Source organism: Manacus vitellinus, unplaced genomic scaffold (assembly GCF_001715985.3).
Source record: "Manacus vitellinus isolate BGI_N305 unplaced genomic scaffold, ASM171598v3 scaffold_10_pilon, whole genome shotgun sequence".
Lineage (NCBI taxonomy): Eukaryota > Metazoa > Chordata > Aves > Passeriformes > Pipridae > Manacus > Manacus vitellinus.
The window spans coordinates 2,658,069-2,672,633 of record NW_021938838.1 but is presented as its reverse complement, the minus strand read 5'-3'; the positions used below and the strand labels follow the sequence as shown (position 1 = coordinate 2,672,633).

The 14,565-nt window shown below is 45.4% G+C and overlaps 1 protein-coding gene across 3 annotated transcripts; it reads left to right on the top strand.

Moving 5' to 3' along the window:
* Positions 1-115: 115 nt before the first annotated feature.
* CENPT (centromere protein T) lies at positions 116-13,701 on the top strand. Of its 3 annotated transcripts, XM_029964878.1 has the most exons (14): positions 116-444; positions 974-1,067; positions 1,246-1,379; positions 2,375-2,408; positions 3,079-3,221; positions 3,678-4,106; positions 4,897-5,094; positions 6,890-7,066; positions 7,790-7,990; positions 9,401-9,484; positions 9,715-9,805; positions 11,101-11,265; positions 12,043-12,147; positions 13,321-13,701. In XM_029964878.1, exons 1-14 carry the CDS (start codon positions 420-422, stop codon positions 13,436-13,438), a joined length of 1,998 nt encoding a protein of 665 aa, XP_029820738.1. In that variant the 5' UTR covers positions 116-419; the 3' UTR covers positions 13,439-13,701. The 3 variants fall into 3 exon arrangements, with proteins under 3 accessions (XP_029820738.1, XP_025751926.1, XP_025751927.1); XM_025896141.2 differs by lacking the exon at positions 9,401-9,484 and having other exon boundaries at positions 122-444; XM_025896142.2 differs by lacking the exon at positions 4,897-5,094 and having other exon boundaries at positions 126-444.
* The last annotated feature ends 864 nt before the right edge of the window (positions 13,702-14,565 follow it).

Below are 14,565 nucleotides of genomic sequence, written 5' to 3'. Positions count from 1 at the left end.
TCGCGCCCGCCGAGCAGCCAGGCCCGTCGCGGCTGTGCTCTGAGGCCCCTCGGGATTTCGTCCGCAGGAGGGTTGTGCGTTGGAACCCGCCCCGGTGACACCCCGAGCTGAATTGCCTCCCGTCCGCGCGTGAAGTGCTGGTATTGTCAAAAAGAAGACGTGCACGATTTCTGTTTGGGAATTTGGAAAAATGTTTCCCGTTAGCCGGCGTGTGTTGTCATTAGAAGATGGATGGTGGATGCTTTTGATGCTGCGATCTTTTTTTTTTAATGGTGGAAATACTGGTTTTGAATTGCTTGTCTCTGATTTCTGTCTAGACTGGATCAAATCCAGAGAAGGACAGTAATTCTCGCAGAAGCACCTTGGGGAAGCGGAGACTGAGAGTGTTCCCAGACCCTGACAATGACACACCACGGGTTATGCTCAAGAGAGTCATCCAGACCCGTAAGTATCTTTTTTCAGGAGAACTGAGAACAGAAAGACAGTGTTTTGGTGGAGTTGAGAGCAGAGGTTGTTCCTTGGTAGCCTGTTATCCTGTTATCCTGTTATGTGGAACAGAAGTCAGACCGTTTTATGACTGATTAATGCAAGAGAGGAATCACTGCAGTTGCAGCTGAACGTGGGATAGAACTGTCTGAAAGGCCAGGCCTTGCATTGGTGAAATAGTCTTCAAAATCCTCTTCAAAATCCCCTTCACTTGGTCTTATCCTGGTGACTGAGCACATAATCCTGGTGCTGCCTTTGGCTGTAGGATCAGGAGTGAGTTACAGAGGACGTGCTGCCATCTGTCACTGTTGGTTTTGTCACTGCCAGCCTTCCCAGGGGCAGAACCAGGAGAGTTTTCACCAGGTCTTTATTTTAACCCATCAATAAATGTAATTTACAGCCTGTGGTGTAGATGTGACACTCTGCTGCATTTTGGTGTTCTTGCTGGATTGAATTGTGGAAAGGAAATGTTTTGGTTTGTTGGCAGAACCCCAAGTTTCACCTCTGAAACCTCAGATATCTAACCATGAAGGCACGGAAGAAGCTCATCCAGAACTCCCATCTAAGAGGGTTTCCAGCATGTAAGTGATTTTTTTTTTTTAAATATAATTTTTACATTTATTATATGCCAGGTATGGCTGCAGCTCCTATGATGGGATTTGGGAGCAGAACTTCTTTACTCATGCTTCAGTGATCAAAATTGCATCCTGTCAGGTGGGGTTTTCCGAAACGCCTCTCCAGCTTGGTTTGTTTTGGTAGGGGGGAATTGCAGCTGCCAGACCTTGCTGCTGAAGACACATTTGTCACTGTGTTCCATTTGAATAAGAAAAGAAAGAAAGTCAGCATTTCTGAATTTGAGAGAGCAGCAGACAAACGACTTTTCCAGAACCAAGGTAAGGCTGCAGTCAAAAATTACCTTGTTCAGTGCTGTCTTTGTTGCCAACTGGTTTTCACCTCCTCCGGTCCAGTTATTAGGAGCTGCTCAGCTGGGCAGTTGTATGTTTGGAATCCTGATTGCAGCATCTTATGCAAGGGGGATCTTGGAGAAGGTAAAGCCCCCCCCTTCCATCAAATTTAAAATAAGCCTTTCTGAGCCAATTTCCAGGCTCTGCCCTGACTGTATATAAACTTCTTGACTGCTTTTGCAACTTGGTGCTTTTTGAGTTTTGAAGTGTCTCCAAAGGAAGCAATCCCCGACTTCCTCTCAATTCCAAAAACTTTAAAATACAAGCAGCTGCATACCTTTCATTGCAATTATATCAGATAACTTACAAAGTTCTTGTTTGAGGGAAAAAAAACTCTCATAGGTTTGTAAAAGATAATGTTTTATATTGGACTGAATCTTTCCTTTAAACATAAACTTGCAAATTTGGCAAATACAACTTTCATTTCAGTTGCAGTTTGCCAGAGGCAGATAAAAGCCCTCCCCTTAGTGTATGTATCCTACTGGAGTAGCAACTGGAGTGGAACTCAAGGAGGAACTCAGCCCCAGGTTACAGATACCAGTACCTCAGCTCTGAATTAGAGACTCTGTGCCTGAGTGTACATGAGTTCCACTCTCTTCTAAAGCTCCAGATGCACTTGTTTGGGTTGGTTACTGTGAATGTGGTAAAATTTAAATTATTGAATCTGAGGGTATGTACCATGCTAAATTTTCTTTGAAATAACTGTTTCCTATCCTTTCAGAAATTGCTTATTGGCTTTCTAATATGCAGTTCTGAAATGTAGACAAGAAGTAATGAAGTGAACCTGTCTTCTAATTCTGTTTACACTTAAGTGAGGACTGTAGCATGACTGGCTCTGGAAAGAGGAGGGTCCATTGGGGTGTTCCTGTAGCCCAGTGTGTAGAGGGTAATTTCTCAACTAATGTGTCACCAACTTTTTCTAGCTCAGTCAACGCTGGACAACACAACTTTGTTTCGGTGAGTAATCTAAAATGTCTTAACTTCTGGCTGTCCTGAGTCTAGCTGCTTTCTTTTTTGATCACACCTGGAGCTGTGAAGAACAGTACAGATACCTGGGTTCATGGTATCTGTACCCCCTTTTGATTGGGCTGCCTAGAGAAAGGGACAGGAGGTATTTGAGAATGGTCAGTGTCCAGGGTGCAAAATATGTACAGTGAGAAACATCTTTTCCTGTGCTTCACCTGTTGCTATCTTAGCTCCCATCTCAGAACAGTCACAGTGTGTTGGTAGCTGTACTTTGGGGTGATCATTGACACTAAGCAGCTTCTTAAACTTGCTCTGAAGTCCTCCTACCACCCTGCTGTCATCTCAAACATCTGCTCTCCCTTTTTTTTTTTGTTATTTAAAATTTTTAAAAGTTCTGACCTTTTGTCAGCTGTAGTGTTGCAGTGTCTCAGGGAGGCTGTAAAACAGTGTTTCCTGATACATATCCTGATGATACATACCCTGATGCTGGCTGATACTGTGAAATTAAACCAGCTGTTTAAAGACTGACATTTAATCCTCAAGGCTTTTTTTTGGGAAATTCCTCCTGGCTTTGTCATATACCTCACTGTTAGTACCATCATGCCTGTAGTCTGAGGGTGTGTGATGCTGACAGATGATTCCTTCCCTCCTGTTTTTACAGATCCCTCCGAATGTCTGTTGGTTCCTTGATGGCCCCAGACACTGTTGAGAAGAGGGGTTTGCTCCGGAGGCCGAGGAACCGCAAAGCCATTGACATGGAAGCTTTCGAGGGCGGAGTGGAACAGAACATGCTGAAGAGCAATGGTTCCTTTTGTGTTGTTATTTCTCTTTTGGGAGGAAGGGCCTCTCCTGAGGTGGCTTTTAGAAGCAGTTTCTCAGGCGTGGCCTGTGTTTTGCAGCTATAAGGTTCCTGACACGCTCACAGAGGTAGAGTGTGATTTGGGAACCGAGATTAGAATGAGGCTCTGCCTCTGTAGTTGACTCTGTGCACTTAAATGTGTGCTTTGCCCAGTTGGGTGACTTAAATCACTCAAATTGTTTGCCATCATCTTCATCTGTGGGTGCTGGGGTTTCTACAGTTTGGGAAAGTTGGGGGCACTGAAGTGGGGTCATGCAGGTTCAGTGTTTGATCTGTTGAGGATGAGTAAGATTTGGTTGAATGACTTAGATTTTGAACGATGCAAGTCCTGGGAATAAAGAGTGTCCCTATGACCTTGAACAGTTTTTCACATAAAACTTGTTTTAAAACTTTCTAAACAGCACAGAACTATCTTGTGGACTCGCAGTCCGCGTCTGGGATCCGAACAACCATGATGACAAGTGATGCAGAGATCGTGCTGAACAACACAGAGCTCTTTGTTCAGCCTCAGCTGAATGAACGCAGCCAAAATAAACTTTCTGCTCTTGAACCCCAGCTGTCACATTCAAAAACTCCAGCACAGAGGAGCAAGATTTCTGATGCAGCTCAAGACACAGCAAGGCCGGAGGGTCTGGTGTCTGGTGTGGGCACAGACGAGGGAAGGACACAAAGACATTCCGAGAACTCGGGCCTTGATCAGGAGCACATTGACAGAATGGCTCCTGTATCTCCAGGAACACCTGCAAACCAGCAAGAAGATCAGCAAGATTATTCCCAGCAGAGTAACCCAGTGGAGCAGGTTTCTGTTCATGAAGAGGAGGTGGCTGGCTGTGAGTACTGTGGATTAGGACTTGGGCTTAACAGAGATGATATGTAGGACATGTAGACAGATGTGGAAAAAAATCTCAGGAAGTTACAAGGCTAGACCTTTACTCTGGTGTGGTCACTTACTTGTCACAGCTTCCTTGTCTCCTGGGCCTTAAAAATCCCTTGGACAGAGGTAGTAGCCTCCCTGGTCACTCTGTACCAATGCTTTGCCAGTTTTTCCCTGGTGTCTAGTACTTCTCTTCACCCTTCATTTCCCTGGAAATCCCTTGTCCTGGCTATGTAAATGGGAACATGTTTTCCTCATATTGCTTGGACTAGGCAAAAGTTGTTTTGAAAGGACAAGGGAAGGCATGAACAGAAAGCAGTTAGTTGCTCTGAAGAGTCCAATGTCAGGCATTTTTAGGACAAAAGGATAGATAATGCAGAGAAAAGTGTGGAGGATGTGGACCAGGGGACTGGATGAAATGAGGGGAAGATGAGGGGGAGTGAGCATATCTTAAAGATGCTGGAGTCAGTAAGGCAATAGTGTCAGATATTAATGGCGACCTAGTTCTGTTTTACCAAAGGAGGCTGCTCTCAGCATTGCTCCTCAGGGTGAACTGAAAAACAGTTGCAAGGATTTTTCCAACTGGTTCCTAAGGTACACTGTGAACTCTCTAAACTGCTTCAAGTAAAGGAAGAGTGTTTTCTTGGGTTGTCTTTCTCTCCCTGCTTGGTGTTCTTTTTTACTTATGAGGAAAGCTAAAAGAAAGTTTAAAAAGATACCAGGGACACATTAATTCTCTGTTTTAGCTGTTTGTAGATTGAGCTCCTCTCTGTCATCCAGAAGTTCAAGTAAATATTTGGGATCCCCAGTCACTCTAAATTCTTCCAGCATGTCTTTGAGAGAAGTTGTGTCCCAAATAATCGAAGATCTAGAAGTAAGTGATTCAGAAGAAGAGATGATTAATACAGTGAATGGAGTGGAACAGGAAAAGCTTTTCAGAGAGGGTAAGAAGTGCATTCAGTGTTGCAAGGGGACGGAGTATAATCTGATTCAAGGTTTTTCAGGTGACTCTCAGAGTAAAGTAAGACTTTATTGTGCAGTAGATGCTGGAGAGAATTTAATTCAAATCGTATCAGAGATGCTGGGCATTCCTAGACAAGCTTTCTAAAAGTGGGCTGTGACTTGCTCATGTGCTTCCTTGCCAGTATTTGCTTTGTTCACTGGGACTGCAAGTGGAATAAAGGTTAATATGTTTTGGTAGCTCTGTAGTACTGCTCACCTTCCCATAGGAAAGATGTAGAGCTCCCTCTTGGCAAGGAATACCTCTGGCTGATCACTCTTTCTTTGTGTACATTTTACTGCTCTACTGTATTTATTTAGGCCATGTTGGCCATTATCTTTCTCCAGTACTAACCAGCATCTTCTGCCCTTAAACCAAGGGATTGAAGGCTGCCCTCATTTAAATAATAAAGGTTGTCATTGGTAGGTTGGGCCTTAGTACCTCCTGTTCCTGGAAGACAGCAAGTCATGGAAGTTTCCTGCTTCCACAGGCACATTTTTGGTTTTCTCTTTGCCTTAGAATAAGCTGTTAAAAACACTGCTGGGGGTGGCTGGTGTTACCCGTTCAGTACATAAAGCTTTGGGTAGGTGTGGACACAGGTTCCTGTGTTCTGCTGAATTTCATTTTCACAGGAGGTATTGCTACAAGCAGCAAAGTGCAGAAATCAGTAAAAATTATGCTTGAATCTGTCAACAGCATCTGGTACTCCACTGTTATCCCAGCAGTGATCCAGCAGGGTGAGAGAATCACTGCTGCCTGTCTGCCCAAGGAGGCTTAGTGTCATGTTGAGCTTTTATCTTCTCACAAAGCTAGTTAATATTTCTCTTCACTTTAGGCCCTGCATTGGTGTGGGCAGCACAGTCATTCTGGTTGGTGAGATTGGTATAACTGATTTTCACACCACCTTTGGCCAGATTTCCTTGTCCCCTTCACTTGGGCTTGGGGCTCCTGGGCCTTGAAAAACTTGTACTTTTGGGTGCAAAAACTCCCAGTTTGTGGAGAGGATGGTAAAAATTCACTTTGACAGCTTCTGGTTCTGGACTCAGCTAAGATTTCCAAACTCTTCAGCAAGTGATGATGCTTGAGAGTGCCCAGATTTCTCCTGTGTGGGTTTCTGCTGGAATTGAGCTGCATGATAACAGACGTGTGGACTATAGATTTAGTATGCAGGAAAAGGAATACTTGAGTACTGTTTGGCACTTCAGTAGCTAAAGTTTTTAAAGACATGCAAGTCAAGTGTCCATGTATTTCTCCTCATCCTGCCTGCCAGAGGCTTGTCTGGGATGGTTAAAACCACTGCTAGGCATTCTTCTTCTTACAATGGAATATATCTTACGAAGCTGTTTATTCAGAAAAACTGAGGAAATGAGGAGGAGGATCTGAGCACAAACTCCAAGTATTGTTAGACTTAAAGGAAAAGAAATTGGTCTTTCACACAGTCACCAGAAGTGAGAATGGCTGTAGAGATGGCAGATCTGGAAGAGTTCTGCTTACTGTAAGTAAATAAAATTTCTTCATTTGGATCTGATGTGCTCCCTAATTAGGTGGCTGTAAAGCAAAGACAGGAAAGGTTGGGCATTTCTCAGCTGTAAAGGCAACTGCATCTGCTTCCCTTATTTATAGCTTATGGCTGAGTTTACTTATCACAAATACATTTCAGTGGTTGTTAAACTGTGTGCTGGTGGCTGATGGGGGGATTTTTTGGTAGGTAAGATGTATGATAGAATTTCCTGTTTTAGCTGCAGAACACAGTGCAAGTGCTGGGTATTCGGAACACTTGGAGAAGGAACTGGCTGAAGAAGCAGAATTGCAGATAACTGCAGCACAGGACAGCAGAGACAAAACAGACACAGCTCCTTCAGCAGGAGGGGGACTGGCAGAAGGCAGCGTTGGACCCCACGTGTCTCCTGGGGCTGGTGAGCACAGCCCCTAATGCTGATGGTTATCTCTGATGCCAGAGACCTCCCAGGCTGCATGACTGGCATCACAGCTGGGAGAGAGACTGCACTTCCTTTGCATTCTGGAATCTGGGCTAAGTACTGGGAACATGCCAAACTGTTTTTTTCATTTTAAGCTGGAAGGCTGCGTTTTGCCCAAAGGGAAACCAAAATTGCACTGGCAGTAGTGTTTAGAAATAGGTAATTGCAGAATGCATCTTTAGTTAAAATTTACTGGTGGAAGTTCCAGGATCAGGCAAAGACTGAAAAAATTTGGAGACCTGAGTGAGTTGACAAATTGGCATCTCCCAAGTTACTTTTCCTACATTACTGGGTCTTCTGTAGTCAACATACTGCAGTGAAGGCTTTGGTGTGACCTTTTGAGTTAGAAGTGCTTATTAAAGAAAGTTAATTTAAAAGGAGCTCAGATAAAAATTTCACTCAAATCTCTTGGATTTCACATTTACCAAGGGCTTTTTTTCTGTGGGACCTCTGCACACCTGGATGTAGCAGAGGGAAAAGTCGAGGATTCATCAGTGCTTCAGCTTACCTGGCTTTGTGTACCAACCCTAATCCTTGCAGATGGGAAGGTAGTAGGTGGTTGTCAGGAATTGCAAGTTGGATTTCATTGCTATGAGTGCTCTGAAATTTTGTCTCTGGTACTTGTTTCAGTGCTGTGTTTTTCCTGTTTTGGAAATCTAGAACATGAAACTGCCAAAGGTGTTGGAGCTGGAAGTCTGGACAGGCATTCTGATGCTCTCTCCTCATCTGAAAAATCTGGGATGAATCCATTAGAGGAAGATGATGAACAAGATGTGCTAGAGGACCAGGCTATCATGTTAGATTTGGATGATCCAGAGGAAGAGCCTGCTGAGGATGAAAGTGAACATCCTGAAAGTCAAGGTAAGAAACTTGCAGCAGTAGCAGAGGCAATTGGAGAAATTTTTCCTTGTTATCTCTCCCTAGATTGAGGAAAAACAGGTTAATAATGTTTTTAACTGTTTAGTCCATCGGAGAGTACAGGGGAAGCTGTTGGCTGCTCTTTCTAGGGTCAGATTGTTATTGGCTCATCAGGTGCTTCAGGGACCAAGATCATCTTGTACTTTTTGAGGTGAAGGTGATGGAAGTGCACAAAACAGGTGCAACTGAGTGCAAAGTGGGTTTATACATTGACACAGGGATATGCTCCATTCTGTTCTTCCCTTCCTGACTCCAAATTTCAGGTCAACTTTTTAATGTCTTAGAGCCTTGAACTCTTGTTTTGCACAGGCATTTACGTGACTCCAGACTTGAAACCTAATTTAGAACCCTGTATTTTGTAGATGTAGTTACAGGTTTCCTGTCCAGTTAACAAAAAGAGTAGACTGATTTTTCAGAAAGCTGAGAGTTTCTAAGCAGTTCTTCAGACACTGCATCAGTCTGCCCCAAGAGTGCTGGTGCTTTTTGGAAGAACTGATCCATCAGACTGAGTTCTCTTTGATCAAGGCCATGTTTGAGAATGCCCAGAGAATGTTTTAGTGATGTCTTCTGGGACTGGTCTTAAAGTCTTTTGAAGTACAATACACCCTGAAATAAAAAAAACTGAACTGAGGACATCCTAAAATCCCATTGCTAGGATTTCAGGTATATTCAGCTGCAATGAGAATGTCAATGTTTCTATGTATTTGTGCAGTGTGCACAAAGCCAGAAGTTGAACTGATACCCTTTTGCCACAAGAAAAAGCTGTAGGTGTTCTTAGGGTGTCTACAGTTGCTTATCTTATACACAGCTGTATGAAGAGATGGGAAGATCTGGCTGCAGATCTCTGCTGATTGGGTGGAACAGTTTGAGTAGCACCTTACAGGTCTCATTGGACAAGGAGAGTCAGGAAAGAGGAAAAATTATGTACTTTTGTCATAAATCTTGCCTCAGAAATCTCAAGATAACTCGTCCCTTTCCCTGCATCCTGGTCCCTGTTCCTCCAGTGCAGAGAGATGTTTATTCAGGAGAAGCTAATGCAGGCAGCCACGGTAGTTCACCCAGCCTTGCTTTCTCCAAGAGATCTCTGACCCTTCCAGCTGGGGAGTTTAACTCTCAGTATTACCTGAAGCCTCTGTTAGGCTTCACTCTGTAACAGGACAGGTGTCTGAGCTCTTAGGGGATGTTTGGGAAGCTGCCACCATTACAGACAGGCTGGATTGTTGGGCTGAACTCAGCTTGCAAGGGAAACTATCAGGCAAGAAGCCCTGCGTGACCACTCCTCTTCCAGACAGGAAGCTGCTCAGTGTTTCAGTTCTGTTAATGTTGTTTTCTTTCCTGCTCTCACTTGTTAAGAAGTGAAGAATTTCGAGAGTGAAGTTAGACAGTGCAGACTAGACTTGGAGGAAACTGCTATGGGCAGTTCCCAGCAGAGAAGAGGTGAGATGCTGATCACATGAGCCTTGGCTGGAGGGAGTTACAAAATCTGGCATTGCAGCAACCAGCAGCTGTGCTGGCTCAGGTGCTGTGGGGCCACAGCTGGAGCACAGGCAGTGTGCTCTGGGCCAGCCCTGTGGGAAGCTGGTTGGGTTTCTGCTGCTGCAGCAGCACTGGGTGCTGCAGGAGCTCTGAGAAGAGAGTTCAGTTCCTCAAGTCCTTTTTTCCCCCAGAGGTTTCCATGAAGACTCCTGCGTTTGTCCGTGCTGCAGCCCACAACCCCCTGCTGTCAGCTCCTCGGGATGAAAAACCTGCTGCTCCCAAGTAAGTCTAAGGCAGTGGCCTGGCAGGAGAGTGTCTGGGGGTGTCAGTGTCCAGGGGGAAGAGCAGAGCCTGGCTTTGCCAGCTGCCCTGGGCTCTGCCAGCTGCCACAGGGAGTGAGGAGTCCTGGAGGTTTTGGATCATCCACTGCTGCAGCAGCTGAGTAAAGGGTGAATCAAGTGAATCTTCCAGAGCAGATCTGATGCCTTCAGTATTTCCAGTGAATGTTCTTGTAATATTTTCTTGCACTGAAGGTCAAAAGCTTTCCCTAGCAATTTTTCCACTGGTGAGCTACTCTGGAACCATAGAGTCTGTTATGGGATGCAGAGGCCCTTGCAGACGAGGGGGAATTAGAGATGACAAGATGCTGATCACATGGAATGACATACTTGCATTGACTGCAGAAGCCTAAAGCTGTGTGCAGTTGCCACGTGCTGACTGTAAAATGAAGCTCTCCTAGAGGCAGAAAGTGAACCTGTCCTCTGCTTTACTCCAAAATAATTAACATTGGCACCATCTTAACTAGAAATTCAGTGAAGCTGTTTGCTTCATCAGAACTAGGGAACAGGAGGAATTTTCTAGCCCATAACTCTAGATTTTTGTTTGTCAAAGCAATAAACAAGAAGACCAAATTCTTGTGCCCACATAGAAGTGGACTGGAGAGAGTCAAGTGATCCATGCACTCCCTCTGTGGGTTAGCCTGAGGTTCTAAGTTTTTTCTGTTGTTTTCCAATCAGGTACTGAGTGAATCTGTGGATTTCACTTAATTCATATTACAATTTTTCCTTTTTAGAATGGGAAACGGTTGTAACTTCCTTTGGAGTTACAGTCTTGTTTAAGGGGGAAAAAACCCAAACGACCAATCAAACCCCACAGAATAAACCCACTGAAGTTTGCAGTAGTGTAGAATTGTATTCTGCAGAGCAGCCTCCCCTGTCCACAGATACAGAGGTGACCTGTGGATGCCTCCAACTTCATGCACTCCTGGAGAGGGAATACTCCAGGGATGCAGTGGGAACTGCAGCCATGTGTTGGAGACAACTGGGGGTTGCTGACAGTCTGTCACTCAAACAGGCAGTCTCTCTGGATTGCTTCTCTCGAGGTCATGATGCCACATGAACTGTTTGCAAACTGTCCTGCCTGGGCATGAGGGTTTTGATGAATTGGGAGGGAGAAAGAGCATGAGGTAGTTCTTACCTCTTCCAGTTCAGCATAAGGTTTGTCCAAACTCAGCCTGGTGTTCTCTGCATCTCCCCTGGCCTTGTTCACTTCATGTGTGAATTTTCAATTTCTCCAAGGTCTCCCGTGCAGCTGCTGAAGCCTAAAGAAGTTCCAGGGAGATCAGGAACATCCCAAAGGAAACCACGGGAGCCTCAAATAGCAAGGAGTTTGATAAAGGAGGTTTTTAGCTATTTTGTAAAAATGCCAGTGACCAGAGAAGCATTCAAAATTGTTGAAAAATGGTAAGTAGCAACAAACTGTTCTTCCCACTCTTTTTAGTGTTTTGTTTTGTTATTTTATTTTATTTTCTCACCTGAAGTAATAAGCTTGTTGGAAGTGCTGCTGATAAGCTGACAGCCCTCCCTTTCCACCTGGGAAGAGTCATGGGAGATCTGAAGACAAGGGCAGAAATGTGCTAAGTGCTTTGGGCTGCTGTGTATGTATCTGTGACCAAGCTGGCCTTGCAGGAGCATCTGGGTTTGTCACAAAAGGTTGTACCAGTCACAGCCTTGTTATCATTCACCATGGGCAGGATGGCTCTGGGTAATGGTCATTGTGCTGGGCACAGTGGAGGTGTCCCAGCTGTGCAGTGTTCCACTGGAGTCTGGGTTTTCTAAGCTTTTTGGATCTATAAACCATGTTATCTTCATCGGTAAAATCTGTGGATTGTTTGAATGGTGTCACCATAAGAGCCAGTAGTCTGACTGTCAGAGCTGATTTCTCTCTGACTGGTGTCAACCCCTGTTCCTGCATGTGTGGGAAGTCTGGGAGAGGTTCTGGTTGTCAGATGTGCAGCTGTTTCACACCTGTCTTGGCTGTGGAGTTCCAGGGAGCCTGGGCTGAGAAGCCAAGCTTTGTTCCTGAGGTGGAGAGTTTCTTCTCCCCCAGTTTTCCCTGGCAGGCTGTGACCTGCACAACGAGCAGCTCCAGTGCAACTTGCCCTGCAGAAGTGGGGGAGCAGCTGGTGTGTTCACACAATCCACAGCCTGATTTGATTTCCCTCCCCATTCCCCCTTCAGCTCTGAGAAATACTTCAAGCAGCTGAGCAGTGATCTGGAAGCTTACACCAACCATGCAGGGAGGAAAACAGTGGAGATGGCTGATGTAGAAATGCTCATGAGAAGGTAAAGGGTTGTTTCTTATTAACCTGCAGTAGTTTTGGGGGTGCTTTGGTAACACCTGGTTGTTGTCAGGGTGTGCACCAGCAGTAAGTATTTGCACAGTAAGTGTGGTCTCTTGTGATTGACTCTGTACGATGCCACTTGACCACCTCTCCCAGGAGGGCATCCCTGGAATTGGGGTTTTACCCTCAATGATGGTGGTGGAAGGCCAAGAGGAAGGTAGCGAGGGGTTGGGAGTGCAAGAGTCATCTGAGCAGCAATTAGCAAGAGGAGGGGGTTTTGTGCAAGGGTTGTGCAGGGCAGAGCTGATGACATTGGCTTAGCACAGGCCTCTGTAGGCAGAGCTGGTGCTGCTGCTTAAAAAGAATGATCTGTTGCTGTTCTGATCCAGAGATTTCATTTTCCCAAGGAACAGGTGTGTGCTGAAGTTGGCATGAACAGGCTGAGAGGCACAATGGGTTGGTTGGCCAGGTTTGAAGATTCTGTGCTCATGTTATTTCACCTTTTTCTAGATGTCTTTGTGCCTTTCCACTGCCTCCTAAAGGGATCAGGAATTGCTGCTGGTTCATGCATAAGAACAGTATTTCTGTTCCTTTCACAAGCAAAGTGTGAATAAATGCTGTGCTTTTTTTTTTCCACAAAACTGAGAGATGCTGATTTTTTTTTTCATGCCAGTCAGCTAAATGGTGCACTGGAAAACTACCTGGCCTACACAGTTGGCAAATGCCAACTACCTCTGAACTGTGACTAAAGAAATCTGCTGGGTACTGAGCTATTTCTTTCAGTTACATCATTCTCTGTGTGTTTTCAAACGGTGGTAAAATTTATCCCCTGGTAGGTGGGTTGCGAATTTAAAAAGCAATGAGCCTCTGCTTTGGTACAGATCAATATAGATGAATATCCCCGTGATGAACAGAGGGAAGCTCTGTGGGAAGCTGCAGGAACCCTCTGGGTCTGCTTCCCTATGTGGGCAAGCCTGGAATCTGTGCTGTGCACAGGACCTCGCGACAAACTGCCTGAGAACAGGAATCTGTGCCTTCTCTGTCACAGGCAGCCACAGCATTTCAGCTGTTAAATGCAAAATCATCACCGCAAGAAAGCCTTATCTGATGCTGAGTGGAAAGACTCTGCACTAACAGCTCTGTTTCTTCTCTGCTCTTCTCTTCTTGGCCACAGACAAGGGCTGGTGACGGACAAGATGCCGCTGAACGTGCTGATAGAGCGTCACCTCCCCCTGGAGTACAGGAGGCTCCTGATTCCAGTCGCTGTGAGTGGAAACAAAGTGATCCCCTGACGTGAAGGTGCTGCCCTGACCCCTGTGGAGTGCTCACGGTCTGCTCCAGGGGCTGCCTCTGGGGTGTTCCATGTCCCTGCTCCCTGTGATGGTTTTCCACACGGAACCAGTCGGGCAGGGACTGCTCAACGTTCTCCTGAGCAAGGGCTGGTCGTGCTGGGTCTCACCAGCCCTTGTTACACGCAGTTTGACTACCCATAATTTTTTATGTTACCTCTGAATACTTGTACAGCTCTGAGGAATAAAATGTCGTGTGTATTCTGCATGATGCAAGTGCTGCTTATGCCTGGGACCTGAGAGGCTGCTGCACTGCGGTGTTCAGAATGTTCCTGACAGGCCTTTAGCCATGGTGATGCTCTTCGTGCCAACCAGGGGCTTGTGTAGGATTGTACAGAACCTGAACCATGCCTGGAATGAGGTCAGACCCAGCAAAGGATTTCGGGTGCCAAGGACTGTGACCTTTTGTAAAACAGTTCAGAAGCTGGGGAAGAATGATGCCTGTCACACGTACCAGGCTCGGAGGGATGGAAATGGGGATTGAACTTTCTCTCGTGTGATTTTCATCACCTTCAGTGTCTTCCTGGGGAGCTCTCTTCAGTCAGAGCAAGAGGCTGCAGCTCTTCCCTTAAGTAGGACTCCAGTTGCTCTGACAATCATGGCTTTGGAATGGTGACAAGGGCCTGTTTATTGCTACAGAGACATGGGAAAAGAATGGAGACATGGAATTATGTGTGTCATAGACCTAAGAATGAACCCATAGTATAAGTCAGCTCAAGGATCTGGTTTTTCTTCCTGCTGCCTGTGGCTTCACAGCAGGAATTTTAAGGTTTTTACTGTAGTGTCAATATATAGAAAAATACATATAAAAATAGATTTTTATATATTTATATATATACAAAGTCTAAATATAAATATATATACATATTCTCTCAGGGAAGGGAAAATCATGCAGCATGCAATGGAGAAGAGATCCAGTCCAGGGCTGAGGTTGGACCCAGCTGGGAGCCGGAGGAGCTCCGGGAGCTGCACCGATTCGCGGGGCCCTCATCCTCGGCTCTGAGGCTCCGCCGATGTTGTTCCCGATATGTTGGTTCCCGGAGCCCTCCGGCTATCCCGCGTTTGTTCTT